General features: G+C 38.8%; 1 protein-coding gene across 1 annotated transcript in view; it reads right to left on the minus strand.

Moving 5' to 3' along the window:
- VAPA (VAMP (vesicle-associated membrane protein)-associated protein A, 33kDa) overlaps positions 1-6,330 on the minus strand; it is a 15,550-nt gene extending 9,220 nt beyond the window's left edge. Inside the window, exons 1-2 of the mRNA XM_009579637.1 lie at positions 6,234-6,330; positions 4,554-4,706 (exon numbers count right to left, since the gene is read on the minus strand). Coding sequence (XP_009577932.1) covers positions 4,554-4,706; positions 6,234-6,330 — 250 coding nt within the window. The remainder of the gene's footprint in view (positions 1-4,553; positions 4,707-6,233) is intronic.
- Positions 6,331-23,893: the final 17,563 nt, after the last annotated feature.

Genomic DNA, 23,893 nt, shown 5'->3' on the forward strand with positions numbered 1-23,893 from the left:
AGACTGTCTGAGTGACAGCCTTTTTACTGTATTTCCAGCTTCCAAAGTTGAAAACTCTGTTGGTCAAGAACAGAAACTCATGTTTCTAAAGTTATTATTTTGAAGTGTGCACAAGCTCAGTGAAAAAAATTCCATCATTGATAGTATTTATAGCCTCCATTATTTCTACAGCACTACAATACTTTTAAATGAAAGCTTTAATTACAGAAGCACAGTACCTTCATCCATCCAAGTTGTACAAGGCCATCCAGGAGCAGACTGTATGTTTCTACACCACATAGCGGTTGTCCAGGTAACCCTGGCATCACTATTTTGTGTGTGGTTTCTTTAGTTCAAAGGGTCTGAAATAACATGATGTCTATAATACCGACTAGGAGATTAGAACTTCTATAGGATAGAGTTGCATATCCAGGGGCATAATGTAAGGGTCTGCAGAAATACCTGAATACACAAGGTTTGTTTATGGTAGTGTTGGGAGACTACTGAAGCAGAGGGATGGATACACAACCAGCACTCTCTGTCTGGAGTGGACCTTGAAACAAACTATCATGTTAGCCCCCTTGTCTCCTTTCAGAGACAATTAGTTGTCTTACTCCAGATAGGAGTACAGGACCACGCAAATTATATTTAAATATGTGTATGTGGGTACACTTGCAACTTGGTCTACCACAGGATGAGGACTCGGAGTGAACTGTAGAGATAAATTATTTGACAGTGTACATACAGTTGTCTTCCACAGAATGGGAATTCCAGTTTAGTGTATCTTTATACAAAATTAAAAGAGAAGCTGAAGTAGTTTCAGATAAAGATTAAAAAAAACCCCAAGAATTATATTTATGTAGTCCTATCAACAGGTATCTGTATATTTACCTATTTTACAGCAATGAAAAAGCTACAGCAGAAATACTGATTTAGCTAGAAAAACACACTGTATGTTCTGAACAATCTTCCCATATATTCTAAACGAATTCTGTGGACTTCGATACTGCTACAGTTTTGAACAATTCAATTATATTTTCCACAATTCTGAATCTTCATTGCATGTATAGTTCAACATGTTTCCCTTCACACAGAGAGTAAATTAGTTATGGTAGGATTGAACTGCCTTAGTTTATAAAATACCAAGTACAGTATCAAAATTACTAACTTGGCCTTTCCAAATTCACTAGTACCTATGAAAAAAAGTTGCTTTTAAATTTAATTACACTGGTATCTAACTTCAGGCCTTGAATACACCAGCACAAGTTGCAGGTGTTTGCTACAGGATGGTTATCTCTTTTTTTTTTTTCCTTAAATGTTACATACAGCACAATCAAAGGGTAAGTGAATAATCTGAATCGGATATATTTCATAAATAAAGCACATAAAGGAATTGCAGTATTTGACACGCTTTCAAACAATCCTATTTGGAAAGTTTAGAAGTCAGGTTTCCTTAATCATTGGTCTCACTGAGGGCCAAAACATAACTGATCAAACTAAATGCTTCTTCCAGGTGTGGATGCCATAGCAATTTATCTCTAAGAATTGTTCCATCAACAGACTACTGAATAGCCTGCAGTACTTCAGTTTCCTAAAGCCAAGGGAACAGATGGAGTAACTGAAAGATGGCAAAGTCAGCCTTCCATCATCAGAGAACTTCTTCACATGCTGGCAGAATCCTTGGATAAGTCGTTAAATAACTTTATGTTCTTTGACCACTTGGTAACAGCTGAAAATCTGACTGAATTGAAAAGCAGCAGAAAAAGACAATCCACAAATTCAAACAGCTCTTCAAGCTCTTCAGAGTTTTAAATAATCATGGAAAATCTCATGAATATACGAAGCCAGTTTTCAACATGTTCTTGGAATCCCTGAGTAGTCCAGAGATCACTTCTAGGGGAATCGTAAAAAACAGTTATGAAAGCAAGCCTCTTGTAATAGGCCTAGGTTTTCTGCTCAGGAGGGCTTTATTGCCACAAAATAAATCTTAAAGCGGTCTGAAAACCGTAATGAAGAACAGTAACAAGTAACAGTAACAAGCTGTGAAGGAAGAAGAGTAACACGCTGTATTCTGAAAAGAAAAATCAATAAGTGATTGTTGTTAACAAGTTAACAATACATGATACGATAATAAACAGTTAATTTAGGGCATCAAGGTAAAGAAAAACAGGTCTTACCAAATTAGTATTTTTGGAAAAACTGTATAAACATGACTGAAGAAAGTTACCTAGTATTCACAATTGAATGATAAACAAAATGCCCGTGGACTTCCTTAAGATGACTGTTAAATGACATCTCCAACAACGAATTTAAAAATTGGCTTGACTCTGAATCAGCACGATGCATTATAAAGGCTGAAGACAGCTAACGCTATCTCAACATTTAGTTTTGAACACAGAGTTTCAGCCCATGGTATCCTATAGTGATTTCTCTCTGCACAAGAATGTGAGAGAAATCTATTTTTAATTACATGAAAGATGAGTCAGCACTGAAAATATTCAGTTGAGATATTGATGAGAGAACAAAGTGGGTCACTAGAAAAATTATCTGCGCACTTGGCTTACAAAGTGACCCAAAAGAAATCATATGCTTAAAAACAAAAAGACGAAGCTGACGCTTTGGGGAAGAGAACTTAATTCTGAAAAGCACTGTGGAGTCACTATAATTAAACAACTGCACATGAAAGCATCTTGGAGTCACTGTAGCTGAATAACTGCATGAGAATCCAGTAATACAGAAAAGGGAATATCAAAGATTCCCTGCTATGCAAACTGAAGAGCTGAGCAGTATGATACTGTTTCCCTTTATTGGTGAACCTGAAGCTGAAATATTGTTTACAGCTCTAGTACTGCCTCATTTAAAAAATTGAAATATTCAAAGCATTAAAAGGATGATTTGTAACTATGAAAACACACTTTACAATAGGCAAATGGAATACTTCAATCTATTCAATCCCCTGAAAAGAAAGTCCAGCAATATCTTGATCATGATATGTGACTACCCATGGGAAAGATCCCCAATACCAGATCAAACACACAGTTAAGACAAAATGGCTGTAAGACGAAGTTGAAGATGGAAATAAAGGAGGCTTTTGACTACTTGAATCTTGAACAAATTCTCAGTAAAACGATCTTTCATCCACAAGATGCTGGACTGTCTGTGGTAAGCAATACTGAAGTTTTAAAGGGTCACATTCTACAGATCATATTAGATTAGAAAACTGGTGTCTCCCCTACAAGGAAAGTTACTCTAAGGGTTTAATCAAACATAAAGTTTTCCTGAGTTATTCCTTGCAACATTTGAACATATCACTTGAAGCTAGTTCTCCAGCCTCTTTTAAACTTCCCAAAGAGTATAAGGATGTGAATCTGAAAAGCTCTGAGGATTGTTCCATGTTTCCCTTTTGCTTTCCTACAGCTCTCCCAGGATTCTACAAAAATCAGCTTTCTAGACTTAGGAGATCTAGGAGCTCACACTTGTATTCCCTGAGATCTCTACAACCTCTAAGACCACAGCCTATAAAAAGGGGATTCCCCTCTCTCCAAGTTGGGAAATATGGTAGGTCCAAAGAAATAGAGTTTCTCGCCTCTTACGGTCACTGGTTTGAGAATCCCCTTTATTCTGCAGATTCCTACCTCAAAGTGATCGGGAGAATGACCTATGAAAATCACTTACCAAATCAGAAGACTGATACCTAGTCTTCCCCAATTTTCCTGAGAATGTCTACTCCCATGATTACTAACACCTGGTCTTTTCGACACTGTACAGTCCAGTATAGGATTAGATCATTATACATCCAGCTATCAAAATTCTGCGGATTGTCAGAATGAAGTATGCAAGCCAAACCCACACGGAGCTTCACAGAAAAAAAGAAAATATTGTCTGGCTTCAGGGCTTACACTCTGCTGAAAAGTAAAGATTCTTTTTTTAATCCCCTCACCCAAAAAACAAAAACAGAATAAGGAGAGAGTGTCTCTATAGTGAAACGTACTAGATTTTTAAAATTTAAGGGCTACAAACTGTTCCATCTACCGAAAATAACAGAAAATATAATTTTTTAAAAGCAATTTAATAATTGCCACTTAACATATACTACTGTGATAAATGGAAGAATTATGAAACGATATAGTTCAGAGACCAATACTATGGTCAAAAAAAGTAGTATATGATTGCGAAACAATTTTTTTTTAAAAATGCAGTGAACTGTCAAAAGTTAAACTTTAAACAGATCAGAGCATCCAAGCAATGCCTTACTTCAAGATATAAGCATGAATATAGTAGTCTGAAGCAAAGGTACTGTTAATGTCACTGCCCATTTCCAACTTTCTTTTCCTCCTTTCAGAGAGCTGCAGATAAATGTGACAAACAGCAAGTATTTTTGTATGGAGGATTTTTCATGTATCATTGCAGCTCTACGTCAAGCTGACATTGCATTAATGAAGGGGAACAGTTTTAATTTTAAAAAATATTTTTTAAAAGCTGACATACTTCAAACAGCTTCTAAGGTCAAGCACTAGAGAACTTCATGAAAGGCCTAAAACCAGCTAACCTATAACTGCATAATTTGTTTTTACCTGAAACAATTACAGACGATCCTGGGTCAATAATTCCACTGTTCGGCCTCACACAGTATCGACGAGGCGCTGTGGTCTTCACTTTGAAGCATACTTTTCTATCTGATGGATTTCGTAGTTTAAGATTTGTAGTTACTACATCTGTAAAGGGACCTGAAGAGAGGGTTGGTTTTTTTAAATATGCATGTATATCTGGAAAAGAAATCTGTTTATACAGTAGAAATTACTCTTAAAATATAACTTGATGGCAACAAACTTCTAAAAATCATACATCTGTTAAGCACATATACTGTTACATGCAAAGCACGCTCTATCACCTTAGGTATAATAATATACATTACAGCAATGAACAAATAACCCTTAAATAGTATGACAGACTCAAGCTGCTGGCACAAAAAGTTCATATATACATATGCTAACTTTATCAGATCATTCTTAGTGTTTTAAATACCTAGAAGGTCATATGCAAAAGTAAATTTTGCTGGATTTTTCTTTAGGAATAGAAACAACACATACTTTGGAACTCTTTCAAACCTTTAAAGAAAGAAAACACTGTGATACTGAAACATACTAACTGCTCTTGAGACTTCTGTTGTGCTTCTGAGCTCCTATAGGCTTCACAGAAACAGACATCAACCTCATCTTTTAAACTCAAAATAGGCAAGAGAGATGATACTCTATGCGTACACTCTAACTGACCCACAGAAAAGAAGCTGTAGTTGCCATATTCATGTATTCAATGCAGTGTATTCTGTAAATTGTGTTTATGTTAAACCACCAAGATAGGAATTGCCTCCAAGACTGGATTGGACAAGAGGCATAATTTCAATGTCAAGCTGCAAAAGCACATCTTCCAACAGAGGTCACCTCCACGTGATGCCATACAGTAACAGCACAAAAAGCAAGTAAGGTTCACAGTCTTCTGAGCTCTGTTAATCTCCCTTATGCTTGTGTCATCTGAAAGCAAGAGTGCACAGGCACTAAAAGAATGTAACTTAGAAAACAGAATTTCATATGAGCATGAAATTTATTCAATAATATTTCATGTGTACATTAACTTTTAAGAACCTTCTTTATCATTCTTTAAAAATTACACATTAAATTACTACAAAACAATTTTCATCAGTATTGAAAACATGACAACTACTTTTCCATTAAAAAACCACAAAGAAAGCAAACTTTAGATTAAATTGGATGAAAAATATACGTGATATGAACAAGTGGTAAGGTACAACAAAACCACTAATTGCATGAGTCAATTCTTTTCTGAACACCTTATTCCACAGAGGTGTCTGCACTACTTTGAAGGAAAAGGTACTGGCCACTATCAAACATGCTACTACACTAGGGGGCTTGCTATCTGAGCGATGTCTTTGTTTCTGCAGCTCTCTTTCATTTCAAATCCTTGATTTTGAGAGAGTGCTAAACAGAGTTTTGACACAAAACACCAAGATACAAATCAATAAAGGACGAAAACAGGAATTACTGAGAACCAGAATACCGAGATGTAGATGAAGATACACGTGAGCTAGGTTTACATTCAATGAGACTCTTTTGAGAAAATAGGAACTGGTATTACTTGTCTGAAACTACATTTCTAATCTGGCTTTATACGGTGGACAAAATAGTCATCCTCTCAATCCAAGCAAATTTGACACAGCCTCCAAGAGGAAGATTTACAAAACTTCTTCAAAGTTTCCTGCCACTTGCCCCTTGATGGCTCTTGCAGAATCCAGTTGCATTTACTTACAGAGTATGATCCAAAAATAACTCCCATCGCCCATACCACAAGCTGAACTAAAATCAGACAGCTGAAAACTCCTCTAAATCTAGGACTGGTGAAACACTCAGAAAAGACCAAACATTTATTTTTTTGACCTACACAAACATTTTTGAGGAGTTTTATTTTATTCTGGGAGTTTTACTAATAGCCACCTAGGCATTGCCTTTGCAGCGCCCAGCAGCTTACAGCACCTTGAATCTGGCTTTCAAAGGTGTGGGTTGCTTTTTTTTAATTGCAACTCTAGACAACCTGAGCAGTTCTCCTTCTCAATCTTCTCAACTACTATTACTAAAGAAATTCTGCTCAAAGGAAAAAAGGCTCAGTTCAGAGGCTCATTTTGAAGGGCACAGTCAACACGAAAAGGAGCTATACTGTTCAAAAATAGCTTCTTTCAAGACAAAGCAGCAGTGAATTTATAAACTGATGATAAATTTTTTTTTAAACTTAAAAAAAAAAGTTATGCTTCTTTTAAGACATGAAAGGTCCCCTCATGCCTGCCTTCTCAAAGGGCATAATAATGAGATAGGATTCAAAGTACTCTTCAAATTACTCTGATATCTACTGTCAGTTCTAACACCACAGATAAGTTTAAAAAAAAAAAAAATCTGCTTTTGTTTCCCAGGTACATGAATGCAGTGACCTCCTTTGCATTTCCTGGATACTTCCCAAAAAACAGCCTTTAGCTCAGGGACATTTTTTAGTATCAGACATTTCTTTCAGAGTGGACTGAAATCTTTTTCAAGGTCTAGAGCACCCTTCTGACAGCTTTACCTTTCACCTGCTTTATAAAAGCTTTAAAGAAAAAAAAGCTGTATAAAGCCTCTCGAGACTCACAACCATCAGATTTAATAAATAGCTGGTAACAAACTGGTGCACAAAAGGAAAAGTCGACTAAATTTCACGGTTCCTGCAGAACCCAGCTATTTTGGTAGTTTAGTGGCATACCGACAGACAGAACTGATCTGAGCATGGACAGGCAAGAGCAGACACAAGGACAGTGAATCAGAAAAAAACATCTATTAGGAGTCAGAGGAGCCACACTATCTAAATTAGCATGACATATCCTTCAAAAAAGAAGCCATGCAACAGCGTAAGAGGATTCTGGAGTTCCCATTCACACAAACATAAATACCGCTACCCTTGGGGGAGTGGAGAAATAAAGTACAAGCTGGCACTAACACCCTGAGTGCAAAAGCCTAAATTATGACGGTTCCTTGAGAAAAGCAGGAGAAGTGGGGGGGGAGAAGGAGAACCAGGAAGGAGAAACATTTTAGGCCAAACTGCACAGACCACATCTAAACAAGGAAAAGAACAGGCAAAGATGGACACATTCTGCACGTGCACCAAGATGGACAAATGCATGCCAACTTCACCTCAGAAAACATAGAGCTACACTAGGATAGCATTATACTCTCAAAAAGAGCATCGTGCTCACTGCTTGCATGACACCCAGACCAAAGCTGGTTTTTATCTGAGTACTTAAACCTCAGACAGGCTCATGTCTAACTGAACCCACCATGAGCACTCATCTGCTGTTGTTTGCCCAATACTTCCATTGTAAACTGCTTAAGACTATCTTTTATCTTATATTTGTACAACTTAAGACAATGGACTTCTGGATCTGCAACGAGGGTTTTCAGAAGCTGTGGTAATTTAACTAATAAAATCCTCCAGCTATATTGATGTAACTATGATGTCTTATGACAAGAGATCATTGCTTTATAAACCTGTAATTTCAATCTAACAACCTCCGGGAGTCAGAGCTACTTTCAAGGGGACAGGGAGTTCAGCAACCCACTTAGTAGTGTAAATTCAAGACACCAATTACAGCATCTTCCTAGAATACAAGTTGTGAGAGTGCCAGGTTATTCCAACTGTTTTGAATGGAGCAATGACAATCCATGCCGAGATTTTTCCTGTCTTTTTGACTTACAAGGGCCTTAGAAAGGAATGACAGACACCTGCCTAATCACTCAGAAATACTACAGATCTCCAAAAACATTATGTACTGAATTTCTGTTCCGGCAACCTTACAGTGCAGCCACTGCAACATTAATGCCAGGGTTGCCTCTGGCAACTACACATCTCGGACTACAGCAACTAGTGGGCGGGAAGAGATGACACAGATTCTGCAAAGCCAGTTTCCACTGCTGAAACACAGTGCCAAGTTTCCTAGCTTGCCAGTTACACTGCAGTAAAACCGAAATACTATGTATTACTGTACAGGTAGGACCTGTACAGCATTCTTTTTGATCAACGGTGTCATTTTCTCTTCAAATTCAGGTCTCCTTCAGTTCCTCAGCTCCAAAAGTCATCCTTCTACTGTCTGGGATGGTCAAACGTAAGGGAAACGATGATGTGAATATGTCTTTCTAGAGTGGGAAGGAAGAGCTTAGACAAACCTCCTCAGCCTGTGGTACCCCTGGGAAAGGCGAGAGACCACTGTCAGTATTTTTAGTTGTTGGTAGTACAGAGCAAACATAAAGAACTTCCGAGAAACAGACAGGTTTGGTTATTAAGAAGCTCCATTCAAAATTAGTAAGGCTGTCATAATGTACACACAGAGCCTGTCATAGAATATCACCTCTACCTAAAATTGGATAAGAAATTATCATTTTATTGAATTACATAAAATTTTTTATAATTAGAAGGCAGATAACTTGTAGAGTTGTACAAAAATGAGCATGCATTATTACACAAATTCAACAGCATTTTATATGAAACAGCTTAAGTGTTAAGTATATTGTCCTCTTCGATTTAAGACATTGAACTGTAACTGTTATAAAAGCTAATACCTAAGCTGACTCTGCAAGAAAGCACTCTACTTCATGCACAGAACTAAAGTTTATTTAAGCTGTAAACTGGCATAGTAAAGTGATATATTCAGCCACATCTAAAACCAATACAAGTACACATAAAAAAGTACACAGACTGGCAAAGGGAACCAAACTCGTTAAAATGTGTAAGTTACTGTGTTAACTTCAAAAACTATTGGGATTATACGCTTTAAGTGGGATGCTTTTTTTTTCACAACTGCTTCATCACCTTTGAAATTCCAAGAGCACTTGAAACATACAGAACACTTCAAGGCATCTTTACCAAAACAAACTCTTTCAGCTAACAATAAAGTCAGGTTGGGCAGGCAAAGAAAAATTATTTACAGCATTTGACAATTTGAGCCCTAATGAATGAGAAAGGAGTTAAAGTCAGCAGGATAAAAACCAGCAGTACTATTATAAAGCCAGCAAGGCAATTTTTTAGAACAAGTTAACCGACTTTTTTGATAGACCTGACAGGAACAGAATAAGATCTCCATCAACTCATTCTGCCAGAATTAGAAGTAACAACAGAATAAAGAAAGCATAAGTTAAATTAACAGAGTCCCATGTAACCTACATTCGTAAGATGTAATAAAGAATTTTTTAACTAGGCCAAAATTTAATTGTTTTTCTTTCCCAGCATTTGACACAGCAATCACAGAATGGTTGAGGTTGGAAGGAACCTCTGGAGGTCATCTGGGCCAACCCCCCCTGCTCAAGCAGGGCCACCCAGAACCAGCTGCCCAGGACCATGTCCAGACAGCTTCTGAATATCTCCAAGGATGGAGAGTCCAAACCTGTGCCAGTGCTCAGTCAACGTCACAGTAAAAAAAGTATTTCCTGATGTTCAGAGGGAACCTTCAGGTTGTGCCCATTGCCTCTGGTCCTGTCACTGGGCACCACTGAAAAGAGCCTGGCGCCGTCCTCTTTCCACCCTCCCTTCAGGTATTGGTGCACATTGATAAGATCCCCCCTGAGCCTTCACTTCTCCTGGCTGAGCAGTCCCAGCTCTCTCAGCCTTTCCTCACAGGAGAGATGCTCCAGTCCCTTCATCATCTTTGTGACCCTCCACTGGACTCTCTCCAGTGTGTCCATGCCCCTCTTGCAGTGGGGAGCCCAGAACTGGACCCAGCACTCCAGCTGTGGCCTCAAAGGTGCTGAGCAGAGGAGAAGGATCACCTCCCCACTGGACTCTCTCCAGTGTGTCCATGCCCCTCTTGCAGTGGGGAGCCCAGAACTGGACCCAGCACTCCAGCTGTGGCCTCAAAGGTGCTGAGCAGAGGAGAAGGATCACCTCCCTCAACCCGTTAGCAACACTCTTCCTAATGCAGCTCAGGATACCATTGGCCTTCTTTGCTGCAAGGGCACATTGCTGGTTCGTGGTCAACTTGGTGTCCACCAGGACCCCCAGGGCCTTTTCTGCAAAGCTGCTTACCAGCTGGTCAGACCCCAGCCTGCACTGGTGCATGGGGGGTTGTTCCTCCCCAGGTGCGGGACTTTGCACTTCTCCTTGTTGAACTTCAAGAGGTTCCTGCCAGCCTGTTTCTCCACCTGCCAGCTCCCTCAGCACTAGTGGGTGCATTCCATCAGGGCCTTAGGTATGTCCAGTTTACTTAAGTATTCCCTGACCTGATCATCTTCCACCAAGGGTACTGAAGGAAAGATGTCTAAAAATGAAAGATCAGTGTTCTGTAGTGAGTCAAAACTACCTTGACTGTCAGATAAGAAAACTAATCTTAAAATACACACAAAGCACTTAATTGCTCCAAATGGCATTTTACAGTACTTTCTGAAAAAAAGCATAGATGACACAGCTGACACAAAAGAAAGCAAGAATGTTGTTTATTTCCATAAATTAGTTTTAAGAAATTAATATTCAGACCTCTGTAAAAACCATCTGAAGAGAATCAATAACATGCATTGCCAATGAACATTAATTCCTTCCTCTCGAAATACCAAAACCATGACCATTCAAATACCTTCTTCAATTGCAAGAAAAATTCCGACTCTAACAAATCACCTCTGTTAAAATTTGTCACAGTCTATGAAGCATAACAGCTTAGGTGTCATGGATTAATACTTCAACATTATAGGTCTGAATGATCAGGAATAATCAGTGGATGAAGGTGCAAGATTAATAATACCTACAAATAACCATGGTTCTTAGGTAGATATCCATATGTGCTGGTTTTGGCTGGGATAGAGTTAATTTTCTTTACAGTAGCTAGTATGGGGCTATGTTTTGGATTTGTGCTGGAAACAGTGTTGATCATACAGGGATGTTTTAGTTATTGCTCAGCAGTGCTTACACAGGGTCAAGGACTTTTCTGCTTCTCACACCACCCCACCAGCGAGCAGGCTGGGGGTGCACAAGAACTTGGGAGGGGACACAGCTGGGACAGCTGACCCCAACTGACCAAAGGGATATTCCACACCATATCACATCATGCTTAGCACATAAAGCTGGGGGAAGAAGAAGGAAGCGGGGAACGTTCGGAGTGATGGCATTTTGTCTTCTCAAGTAACCATCATGTGTGATGGAGCCCTGCCTTCCTGGAGATGGCTGAACACCTGCCTGCCGATGGGAAGTAGTGAATGAATTCCTTGTTTTGCTTTGCTTGTGTGCGCGGCTTTTGCTTTCCCTATTAAACTGTCTTTATCTCAACCCACGAGTTTTCTGAATTCTCTCCTCCATCCCAGCGGGGGGGAGTGAGCGAGCAGCTGTGTGGTGCTTAGTTGCCAGCTGGGGTTAAACCACAACACCGTACATTACAGCAATAATACAGAATCTTTCACTTCTTATTCTACCCTGGCACTTGAGAAATAGTTATTAGTTTTATCATCAACCTGCATGTAAATGTCAGAATGCAAAAAAGGCTTTATAAGAAAGCTGACACACCTCTATGTCCACAGTTCCTGAAGGCTTATTCTAGGCTAGCACTATTTACCATGGGTAACATCAGATTTTATCTGAGCTCTCCACAATGACATGCTGTCAGCATCCATGCTGATAATGTATCTGTCAAAGATTTTTCCTTCTAAAAAATGCTGAGACAATGCCCATTTTTTAATCCTAAAAGAGCTCATCTTCCTCTGTCAAAGGGGCAAGCAGAGCCTATGTATGGCTATACAGCTTACTAGAAGTGCTTGTGCAGATGCTGGCGTGCATGCTTTACTGGGGGCTGGTGTAAAAGAAATGGGAATTAAAACCTTTTGCCTGCCATTCTGACAGAGAAGACAGGAATACAATACAGTAGCATTTCAAAGCAGACAAAACAAATAGGTTTTTCTCTTACGTTTTCTTTCTGCATCAAAATCTCATATTCACCCCAGCTTGCTACTGACATGTTGTTAGTGGCCAAAAAACACTGTAAAAATGCAATAAGCATTTATCTCAAGGGTAAAATACAGCCACAGATCATTACCATGAGTTCTGATGAAGAGAACAGTATCTACTTTATATATTAGATAAAATACAGACTAAAAGGAGATTGTCTTGCATCTAATGTTAAATATGGACAACAGTTTCTTCAGCCTCAACAACAATAATAATCCACTATTAATAAGATGGTATAACATGGAATAACTTCATCCAAAAATATTAATGCTTGTATTTAGCCTAAGCTTTAGAATCTAGCAGTCTGAGTCCAATTCAGTCATATATGTCTGTTCTTTAAATTTTTCCTATTGAAAGAGTGCCATTACTAAAGAACTGTCACATTACTAATATCAAAGGCATGTTTGTCACTTAAACTTAGCCCCCACATTATTGTGAATTCCTTACTTGCAATTTAGCTTTATTTGGTTACATTGTTATTCTCACCAAATACACACTGAGGACATACTAAAATTGGTAGCTCATAATTCTACTAGGATAAAGTCTTAACAATCTAATGATAAAGTATTATTCATCCCAAAGTGCTCTCACCGTTGAAATAACAAGAGCAGTAGAAATATTTTACTACTGCTGAACATGAACATTTAAACCAGCAAATTATCCCCAAAGTCCTGAAACAACTAAGTAATATATATAAGCAATCTTTCAGTACAGATGCAATATTAACAATTTAGTTCAGTAAGGGCTGTGTTACAAATCCTTCCTGCTGGAGCAGCTATTCTCTTTACTCGCGTAAGGTAGGATAACTGGCTGCTCATGGCTTGGATGGGTGTACTCTTCGGTGGGTAAAAAACTGGCTGGATGGCCGGGCCCAAAGAGTTGTGATAAATGGAGTTAAATCCAGTTGGCCGGTCACAAGCGGTGTTCCACAGGGCTCAGTTTTGGGGCCGGTCTTTATCAACAATCTGGATGAGGGGATCGAGTGCTCCCTCAGTAAGTTTGCAGACGACACCAAGTTGGGCGGCAGTGTTGATCTGCTCGAGGGTAGGAAGGCTCTGCAGAGGGACCTGGACAGGCTGGATCGATGGGCCGAGGCCAACTGTATGAGGTTTAACAAGGTCAAGTGCCAGGTCCTGCACTTGGCTCACAACAACCCCATGCAACGCTACAGGCTGGGGGAAGAGTGGCTGGAAAGCTGCCCAGAGGAAAAGGACCTGGGGGTGCTGGTCGACAGCCAGCTGAATATGAGCCAGCAGTGAGCCCAGCTGGCCAAGAAAGCCAACAGCATCCTGGCTTCTATCAGAAACAGTGTGGCCAGCAGGACTAGGGAAGTGATTGTCCCGCTGTACTCAGCACTGGTGAGGCCACACCTCGAATACTGTGTTCAGGAGCGTGTCCAGAGAAGGGCAACGAAGCTGGTGAATGGTCTAGAGAAAAAGTTGTCTGAGTAGTGGCTGAGGGAACTGGGACTGTTTAGCCTGGAGAAAAGGATGCTCAGGGGAGACCTTATCGCTCTCTACAACTACCTGAAAGGAGGTTGTAGCGAGGTGGGTATCGGTCTCTTTTCCCAAGTAACAAGTGATAGGACAAAAGGAAATGGCCTCAAGTTGTGCCAGGGGAGGTTTAAATTGGACATTAGGAAAAATTTCTTCGCTGAAAGGGTTATCAAGCACTGGAACAGGCTGCCCAGGGGAGTGGTTGAGTCACCATCCCTGGAGGTTTTAAATGATGTGTAGATGTGGTGCTTAGGAACATGGTTTAGTGGTGGACTTGGCAGTGCTAGGTTTATGGTTGGAGTTGATGATCTTAAAGGTCTTTTCCAACCTAAACGATTCTACAATTCTATAACTAATGAATTTGATAATTACAGAGGGTCTTAGATTTCAAAGAATACTAGCAGATTTGAACAACAGAACTAAACAACAAAGTAACTTTTCCTTTTCTTTTGCCTTTTAAACTTGCTTTGTATTTTAACCTGCTATAGCTTACAAAAGAATCTGCTGTTTAAAATACTCAAATATTCAGCAGCTTAAAATATGTATGCATTCTCAAAAACAAGATTTCCACTTGGATACACCTTTCTGATCTGAATTGCAACATACAAGATAACTCTTCAAACCCTACAGAAGTAATCAGAATACTTGTAATCATCTCAGACGACAGCTGTAGTAGCACAAAGAAAATCAGTCTTTCCACAGAAGACCTGACCAAAAGCTGTTACCTAGCACTTTTCCCAGCGTGCTCCAAGAACTGGATATCAGAAGCCAGACTCAAACATCAAATAGAACACCAGAGCTTTCGTAGTTTTCACCAGTTTCCTTGCAAGTAGTATCCCAACACTGTAACAAAGTAACTTTAAAATAAATCAATTTCACACTTCTCCCAGTGTGGACAAAAGCCCAGAGAGTTCTTTTTAAAAAACCACAAAGTTTCAGGTGTTTGACTGTTACATGGTGTCCAACCTCAGCACATAACACAGAGCCCGGTCTAAACACGCTTATTTATCAGACATTAAAATTTCCTACAGACAGGTCTAGCTAATACTGGACTACCTCCCAAAGATGTGAAGAGCTCACTTCAGTTTCAGGGTGACCTTTCATTCTCTGGAAGCACAGACTACAGGTCTCCATCTCCCAAATCTCTGAAAGCCAAGTACAGCATATCCTACAGTCACTCAGGAAATCAAACACCTGCTTTAAATAAAAATTGCATTCAGTCACAGTCTTGTCACTCAGACAGGATCACAAACTCCATTCCCTCATTACCTTCACATCACAGTACTGAGCTGAGCTAATGAAGCCATGCTTCCCAGGACCAGTCAGCTCACTTCCATAGAAGCAGCTAGAGTTCTAACTTGAGCTGTAACATGGAACATGTCTATTAGATGTCTAGTAGACATCCAAATTAAAAATCAAACAGTTTTTACTTTCATTGGGTCTACTAGACTTAGTGGCCATATTAACATCATACTGTTAACATGTTAAACATGTTAAATCAACATCATACTCCTATGAATTATTAAGTTTACATTACATATGGAGCAGCTACTTCTATGTATATGATTTTTAAATTTATTAACATCCCTTCTTACAAAGAAAAAACCATTAAACACGTATCTCAGTCAAGCTATTCTAATGTCTAGGAATGTAACATGACATACTGGCTTCTAGATTAAGTACATAATTAGGTACCACCATTATCCTACCAAACTTTCAAGACCATTGTAACCTCATGAGCTAGGAGAAGCCTCCTGAAGTCCACATGAAACAAACCATTTCGTAATGTGATTGATGAATTTAAAACTATTTTTGCCCATATAATTTGTAGAAGGTTGTTTCTGAATCTGACATGATTCAGATTTTAAAATCAACTAGTTTCTAATGATCTAAATAAATTCATAGCCACTTGATGCCAATTCATTTTTGTACCAATCCCTACCCTTTAGCCTACATACCTTTTCTTTTCCCCAGCGCTTACCTCTTCTGATATATTTATAGATAGCAATCAGATCCCCTTTCAGTCTTCATTTTGCTAAGATAAACAAGCCAAGCTATTCTACTTCACTTATGTTAATAACTTTTTCTTTGCACCATTCCCATTTGGGTTCATTTTCTCTGACTAGGTGTGCCAGGGATGCATTCAGATAAAGCTTCATCAATGCCATAAATCTTGACATTAATACTTCCCTCACTACAAAACTACAGTCTCATATTTGCCCTGTTTCATGACTTGTCGCACTCGCAATAAACCTGTGATTAAGTACTAGTCTCTAGTTCTACTCCTTCATCACTTCCAACTAAAATGAGAAAACAGCAGTTCTATTATTAGCACACATCAAATGCACAAATTTTTTTTGCGTTCATCATATCTCCTAACTTTGCATCACCAATGAGCTCTACCAGCACAGTCCCACCCATACCAAGGTCATTAATGAAGATACTGAACTAGGTTCAAATACGACACTGGTCCATCCTTTAGAAATATTCTTATTAAGCTTGCAATAGCCCAACAGCTGTGCTGCAGTTTATGTTATAGCTTGTCCCTTCTCCACCTTACATTTTTCCACTCAGCTCTTTTACCTGCAACTTAATTATTAGTTTTGCAGATACCTCTGTATCAAATAATCAATATTCAGATCACAGAACAGACCCTCCTGGAAGGTATGTCGAAACTTATGGAAGACAGGGAAGTGATTAGAAACAGCCAACATGGCTTCACCATGGGCAAATCGTGCCTGACTAATCTAGCGGCCTTCTGCAACGGAGTGACTGCATCGGTGGACAAGGGAAGAGCTATGGATGTCACCTACCTGGACTTCTGTAAGTCCTTTGATATGGTCCCGCCCAACATTCTTACCTCTAAATTGGAGAGATATGTGTTTGACAGATGGACTGCTAGGTGGATAAGGAATTGGCTGGGTGGTCGTATCCAAAGAGTTACAGTCAATGCCTCAGTGTCTAAGTGGAAACCAGTAACAAGTGGTGTCTCTCAAGGATCTATACTGGGACCAATACTATTCAATGTCTTCATCAATGACATAGTGGGATTGAGTGCACTCTCAGCAAGTTTGCAGATGACACCAAGCTGAGTGGTGATGTTGATTAGCTTGAGGGAAGGGATGCCATTCAGAGAGACCTTGACAGGCTTGAAGGGTGGACCCATGCGAACCTCGAAGTTCTACAAGGCCAAGTGCAAGATCCTGCACCTGGGTCAGGGCAATCCCCAATATCAGTATAGACGGGGTGATGAATGGATTGAGAGCAGCCCTGTAGAGAAGGACTTGGGGGTACTGGTGGATGAAAAATAGAACATGAGTCAGCAATGTACGCTCGCAGCCCAGAAAGTCAATCATATCCTGGGCTGCACAAACAGAAGCGGGGCCAGCAGGTCTCCCCTTCTACTCCACTCTCATGAGACACCCCACCTGGAGTACTGCATCCAGGTCTGAGACCCCCAGTACAAGAAAGACATGGAACTGTTAGAGTAAGGTCCAGAGGAGGGCCACAAAAATGGTCAGAGCACTGGAACACCTCTCCTGTGAAGAAAGGCTAAGACAGTTGGGGTTGTTCAGCCTTGAGAAGAGAAGGCTCCATGGAGACATTATTGTGGCCTTTCAATATATAAAGCGGGCTTACAAGAAAGATGGAGGAAGACTCTTTACTAGGGCCTGCAGTGACAGGACAAGGGGTAACGGAGTTAAACTAAAAGAAGGTAGGTTTAGATTGGACATAAGGAAGAAATTTTTTATGATGAGGGTGGTGAGACACTGGGACAGATTGCCCACAGAGAAGCTCTGGATGCCCCATTCCTGGAAGCGTTCAAGGTCGGGTTGGATGGGGCTTTGAGCAACCTGATCTAATGGAAGACTTCCTTGCCCATAGGAGAGAAGTCGGACTAGGTGATCTTTAAAGGTCCCTTCCAACCCAAACCATCCTATGATTCCATGAAATAACGTAATGACATCCAGTAAATCCAGTGGCAAGATCAGATTTTGTTTTGGGGATGTACACAGAAGAGATGAAAAAAAAGAGACACAGATAGAGGGAGAAGGTCTCAGATCAGACTGGCACATTCTACCCGGGACACTCATGCTGCATTTTATTCCACGTTCCATTTACCTCCATGTCTTTAATTATTCTTTCCTCTAAGGTTTTGCATACTATTGAGGTCAGACCTATTCAAGCATTGAAGTGTCAAATTAAGAATTACTCCAAGTGAGACCACATTTTGAGAAACACAGGAGGGAAAAATTCTGATGTGACTATCTTTTTAAAATTCAGGCAAACAATTATTTTTTTCTTTTCTTCCTTATTCATGTTATTAGAAACCAAACACCTGAAGTCCTACACCAGGATAATATCCAGCAAAATATCTTAACTCTCAAGACCTTGTTCATATAGAAATAAACTGAAAATATTTATTTTAATTTACATAACCGTGTATTTCTAAATACTTTCAAACCATAAAATGAAATATGACATCTACACTGCCAAATAATTTACAATGCAATGAAATAACTATATACAATACAAAAAAACACTAAAAGGCAAGAGGAGGCTCTTGGCTAAAGAGGCCAAGATCACCATGCATGAGATAAAGTCTTACTACCTTAAGGAAAACAAAGTTACTAAAATTGTAACTTGTGTTTCTGCATTTTTATTTTCAACAATACTACATCAGAAATTATCTTAGTAGGGTCATTTTGCTGATTTTTTTTTTTTTTTTTTTTTTTTAAAGAAAGTAGCTTATACATACTTATCTGGCTCATCTGACAATAAAAGCCTTGTAATTTGACACCTTTCACTCTGGAAAGTGTAATACTTATCTAACTAGTCAGTGATTTTTTTTCTACTTTACACACAGCAAGTTCTCTCCAGCAGCCTTTTCCAACTTGAATTTATGGCCTGTAAGCTGAGCATGTAATAACCCTTTAACGACTGATGGTCGCAAAGATCTGGTTAACAAATATCTCCCAAAGACAAAGTTGGTCAGAAAGTAAAACATATTCACAAACCACAGTCAAGCTGAAACAGGAACAATTTATAATACCACAATGGGCAGTCGGTGCACTAAATATTTAGACCTATTAACAAGCTCCTCTTGTTCATGATAAGCTTCTACTTTTCAACTTGGCCTTGAATAATGATACAGTGTTCATGTATAATACAGTATTTTTTACAATATTAATAATGATGTATTACAGTGATCTACAAGACTTGCTTAGGCTATCAGCAAGCAGAATGAGTAGGCACTTTATACTAATTACAATGTAAAGGTGAAGCTTTTATACCAATAACTACACCAGAAGTACAAGACAGTGAGGTTTGGATAGTGTTCTGTTTAGTGAAGATGCAATATTAAGTAAAACAGAGTCCTACAAATTGCAGGTAAAGGACAAAACTTCCAAGTCTTCACTGCTGTATACCTCTATCATCACAGGAAAATCTTCCATTATTGAATCTTAAAACAAATGGCAAACTAGATCTGCCAAAATATAATCTAACACCTATAATACGCCTGACTTCACAGATCAATACAATTCCTTTTTATTAGTCAGTTTCAAATGCAGTCTAACACCATGGTAGATACGTATGTATTAACATAACATCCCCTTATAAGCAACACCTAGTTAAAAAAAAAAAATTATCTTCCTTTCCCTTCCTGCCTTCCTGCACCAATCATTTTGTGTCTCAATTTTCATTAATATCTATCATTAAAAAAAAAAAAAAATTGAAATACTAACAAATATTACATTTGAGCCAGGAAACAATGAATAGAAGTACAGATATATAGGAATAGTAAACAACTCCAGGAATCCTTCTTGGATTTTAAAAAAAAAAAAAAAAAAAAAAGAAGTCAAAGACTACTTGTTGAATACTGAGTCATTCTATGGGATGTTCAATCTTAGTCATTACACAATACTCAGCCAGCAAAAATATTAACTTAAATGGAATCATTTCAAAGTATCAAAAAGCCACGACTGTGTTAGTAATCACTTACAACCAGTTTTTCCCCTCTGCACGCCCATTGTTTAGTTTCAAAAATGTTCTTGAATGAAGACACCAGAAAATTGACCTCCCAATTGCCTTTTTTTTAACCTATCTTAGAAAGCTGGGACATCACAAATTTGCTGGTACTTTGAATAGAGTGAAAACAGGCATAAAATGTGACATAATCAAGACACACACAAATAAGGCAGCAAGATCATATTTGAGGACTTCAAACCCTGCCTACACTAAAAGATATCCTGGGCCAATTCTGGCAACAGACCTTGAAGGCAGGGGATGGATTTAACGTTGAGCTATTTTTACCTTTAAATTCCACCTTCTCAATTTGCAGCACCACATAAGTCTGTGGCTTTCAATGTTACCAACAGCAGTGTAACGATTACAAAATAATCTACAGCAATATTTTTGTATTACTTAAAAGGTCGTGGAAATCTGCATTTCAGAATGAGCCACAATACTTAAGTGAAGTGCTCTCTACCTCACCTGGAAAGAGTCATTTGAACATATACCAGCTGATAGCTGATTTTATACACTAACAATCCTAGATTATGAATCAGATTAATAATCAGAAATTAAGCATCATCTGTTATACTCATCTCTCCCAGTAACTCAAACCATCAAAGGGAAAATTTACTGCACACAGACATGCTCAAAAGTTGATTTTAGTCTGCTTACTTGCTGACTTATTTCTAGCCTTGAGGTAATAACAAAAAAAAAAAAAAAAGGAAAACCATGCCTCATTATTTTGAGACGTTTACAAAAGTAACGTAAATGGATTTCACACACTTGTAAGCAAGAACTTGAATAAAGGATATCCATTTAGAATATTCAGACATTTTTATAATGTCTGACTATTGCTAGTCAGACACCTCTGAATCACATGAAATTCAAATTCTGAACACTGTCTACTAATCTTCCAAGGCTCATCAAATCAACTAGTGTTGATTTTCAGTTAGGTGTTGCAGAAGCATGTCTTATGACTGATTTAAAGATTTGGTGAAGGTTTTTAAAAAAGCACCACCATCCAAGACCAACTTAAATACATGTTACTTACAACTGCAAAACTGGCTTCTCTGACTTAAGGAAGACCAAGTTTACATAAAAACGCTAGAAATCTCTGAACTGAAAACTTCCAAGTGCTGCTATTTAGCTACACAACTGTTTAAAAAAATTATTTTTAAAAAATGTATTTCCTTACATGGAACCAATTCCAGATTACCATAATCTTCACTGAACTAGAGCTACAGATAGTGATTATATGCATGAGTCACATGAAAAGGACCCCAATAAGAAGCAGAAGATGTTCCACCCTCCAAATTAGTTGCTTTTAAGTGTCTCATGTTTCAATTCTTCCTATCCAGTCCTAAACAAACCCAAACAACTTCATATTACAGAAGTTAAACAAAATACATTAGACTAAAATACAGAAGAAAGCTAACCTAGAGGAGTAATATGGCTGAAGACCTGGATACAAGAACCACCAGACAAATGCTCCATATTGAGTCTCTGAAAGCAATATTACATACCAACTGCCTCTTAGTTTCATCACTTTTAAGTATAGTAAGTGTCACATTTGCACAACTCTCTGAAAAGTACTTATTTGTTTTATGGTTTTCCTTAGGTATTCCTGATGGTTCTAGAATCCAAAGAAACCTAGCTATCATAGAAGCAGAGGGAATTAACCATGACCCAAACCGCTATTAACGACTGAAATTTCTAGGAATGCAAAGTACTATAAAACCATGATTCTAATCTTTTGGTCACCAAGGGAAATATGCAATGTGTTAGCCATCATGGGACATGTTCTTTAGACCTCTTCCTGAATTGTGTGGAATACAATTAGATGTTTAGACTTAAACTGGATCTCTGTTACATACATATCAACAGTATTAGGTCAATAATAATAATGGATAATTGTCCCAATAAAATAACTTTGAATAACCAGCTGTACTGAAAAATATATACTTCTTTTTTAAACAAAGTTGTATGATTTTCCTACACTAAGTTACACTTATTCTGAGTCATACATTCTCTTACTAACCAATTACTTTTTAAAAGATAACACTCAGAATTCCCTTCCGCCAATATTGTATTCTTCAATGCAGTACTTCAGAACTGAATTAGTTTGTGGCCCACAAACCTTTTTAAACACCTCAGAATAATAAGCAGTTACAAAATATTTATTGAGAGTGCACTCGATACTCTCACAATAGATAGCTCTTTCTATAGTATATTGCCGTAATGATACAGTAATAGAGAGTGCTTTCCATGGAGTATTAAGACTGCAGTCTCATTATGCTTCAGATTTTGTTTTTGCTTAGTCTGCTCTACTGAAATTTTTCTAATATATGCATTAGCCTGAAACCAAAGTTTATGCCTAAAGAATATACATTTCATGCTCTAAGTACATAACAGCACAATAGAGATCACTGACTGACAATGGCTTCATACAGACAGAATTTCTAAACTAGTATTTATTCTATATTCCCTGTATCAACACTTTGTTTCATATCACATAAATATGGCTTACTTCCAGCTTGAAGACAGCTCAACATTTGAAAGCTTCAAATTAGACACAGTAGCTTTTTAATTTAAAAAAAAAAAAAAAAAAAAATCAGGCATTTTCCTCCAACCTGTTCTTGCAATAAGAATACAGTGTATTGAAATCTGAGTGCAGCCAGACCTGGCAGCACTTTAACAACACAAAACATAAGTGAAAAAGATAAGTTCCCGCTACGGTCTTGACTCTGTCTATGAGTGTGCAATTTAAAAATTTAAAAATTGAAGCTATCAAGAAATTAATATGTGTGATCAGACAGATTTCGGTTTTTAATTGATTTGATGGATCAATAAAACAAGTGTAGTTTGTAAAAATCTCTTTAATAAATCAGACTTAAGCTTTATTTCTAAAAGCCAGGCCAGCCAAAGGTATTTTGGGGGAATACAGTGTTCTTCTCTAATATAAACATTAATTTGTTCCAGTTGTCCATTTAAAGATTTTTACAACATCATAAATTCCACTCTGTCCCTCTAAAACAATGTAAAATGAGTCTACTAAAAATGGAAAATAAAACAGAAACATTTCTAGGATTAGGCAAGTACATGTGCTGACACCAGTCACAAAATTTAAAATGTATGTTCAGATAGCATTAACAGCTTTTAAAAAAAAATCTAATATTGCTGATTCTAAATCTGAAACGTTCTGAGATTTTTCTCAATGCCCCTTATGCGTATAAAATATAATCACAGGATACTACTGAAAACTATTATTCTATCACGCTTTTCTTTATGCCCTTACCTTTCAAGGATCACTCATCTCTGGAAGAGCCTTCCTTTTCACAACTCTCTAATTTATTAGGAGAGAAAACCCCGCACATGACAACAGCACTAACGGACCTATTTTGACAGAAGCATGTCATGCCGGTCACAGTCATGCAGTCGGCACGCAACAGACGATCCACAGAAACTTCCGAAATGCACACATTCCTTTCCTTCATTCCCAAGAAAGGAGCGAACTGCCTGTTTACACATCGAGAACCTGCCTGAAACATGACAACTTGGGGGAAAAAGGGCGGGGAGTCATTTGCCGGGCCAGGCTGCATCGGGGAAAAGGTGCGAGTGCCTGCCCATCGCCCACTCGCACACCCCTACAGCGATGGTGCAAAACACCGGTGGGGGCCAGGGCTTGGGCTCTGACAAGCGCCCGCAGCCGGCCCGCTGGGGCGCGGGAGGGGGAAAAGGCCAGACGCGAGGGGAGCCTCGTGAAGCCAGTTTTCCCCCCTCTGCTCCCCTCCCCGCTCCCTCGCACGGCGGCAAGGCTTCAATCGCCCACTTCGGGGCCTCTGCTACACGCTACAGGCAGAGGGAGACCTCACGGAGGGGGACCGGCGGCC

The sequence above is a fragment of the Fulmarus glacialis genome, unplaced genomic scaffold (genome assembly GCF_000690835.1).
Source record: "Fulmarus glacialis isolate BGI_N327 unplaced genomic scaffold, ASM69083v1 scaffold4896, whole genome shotgun sequence".
NCBI lineage: Eukaryota > Metazoa > Chordata > Aves > Procellariiformes > Procellariidae > Fulmarus > Fulmarus glacialis.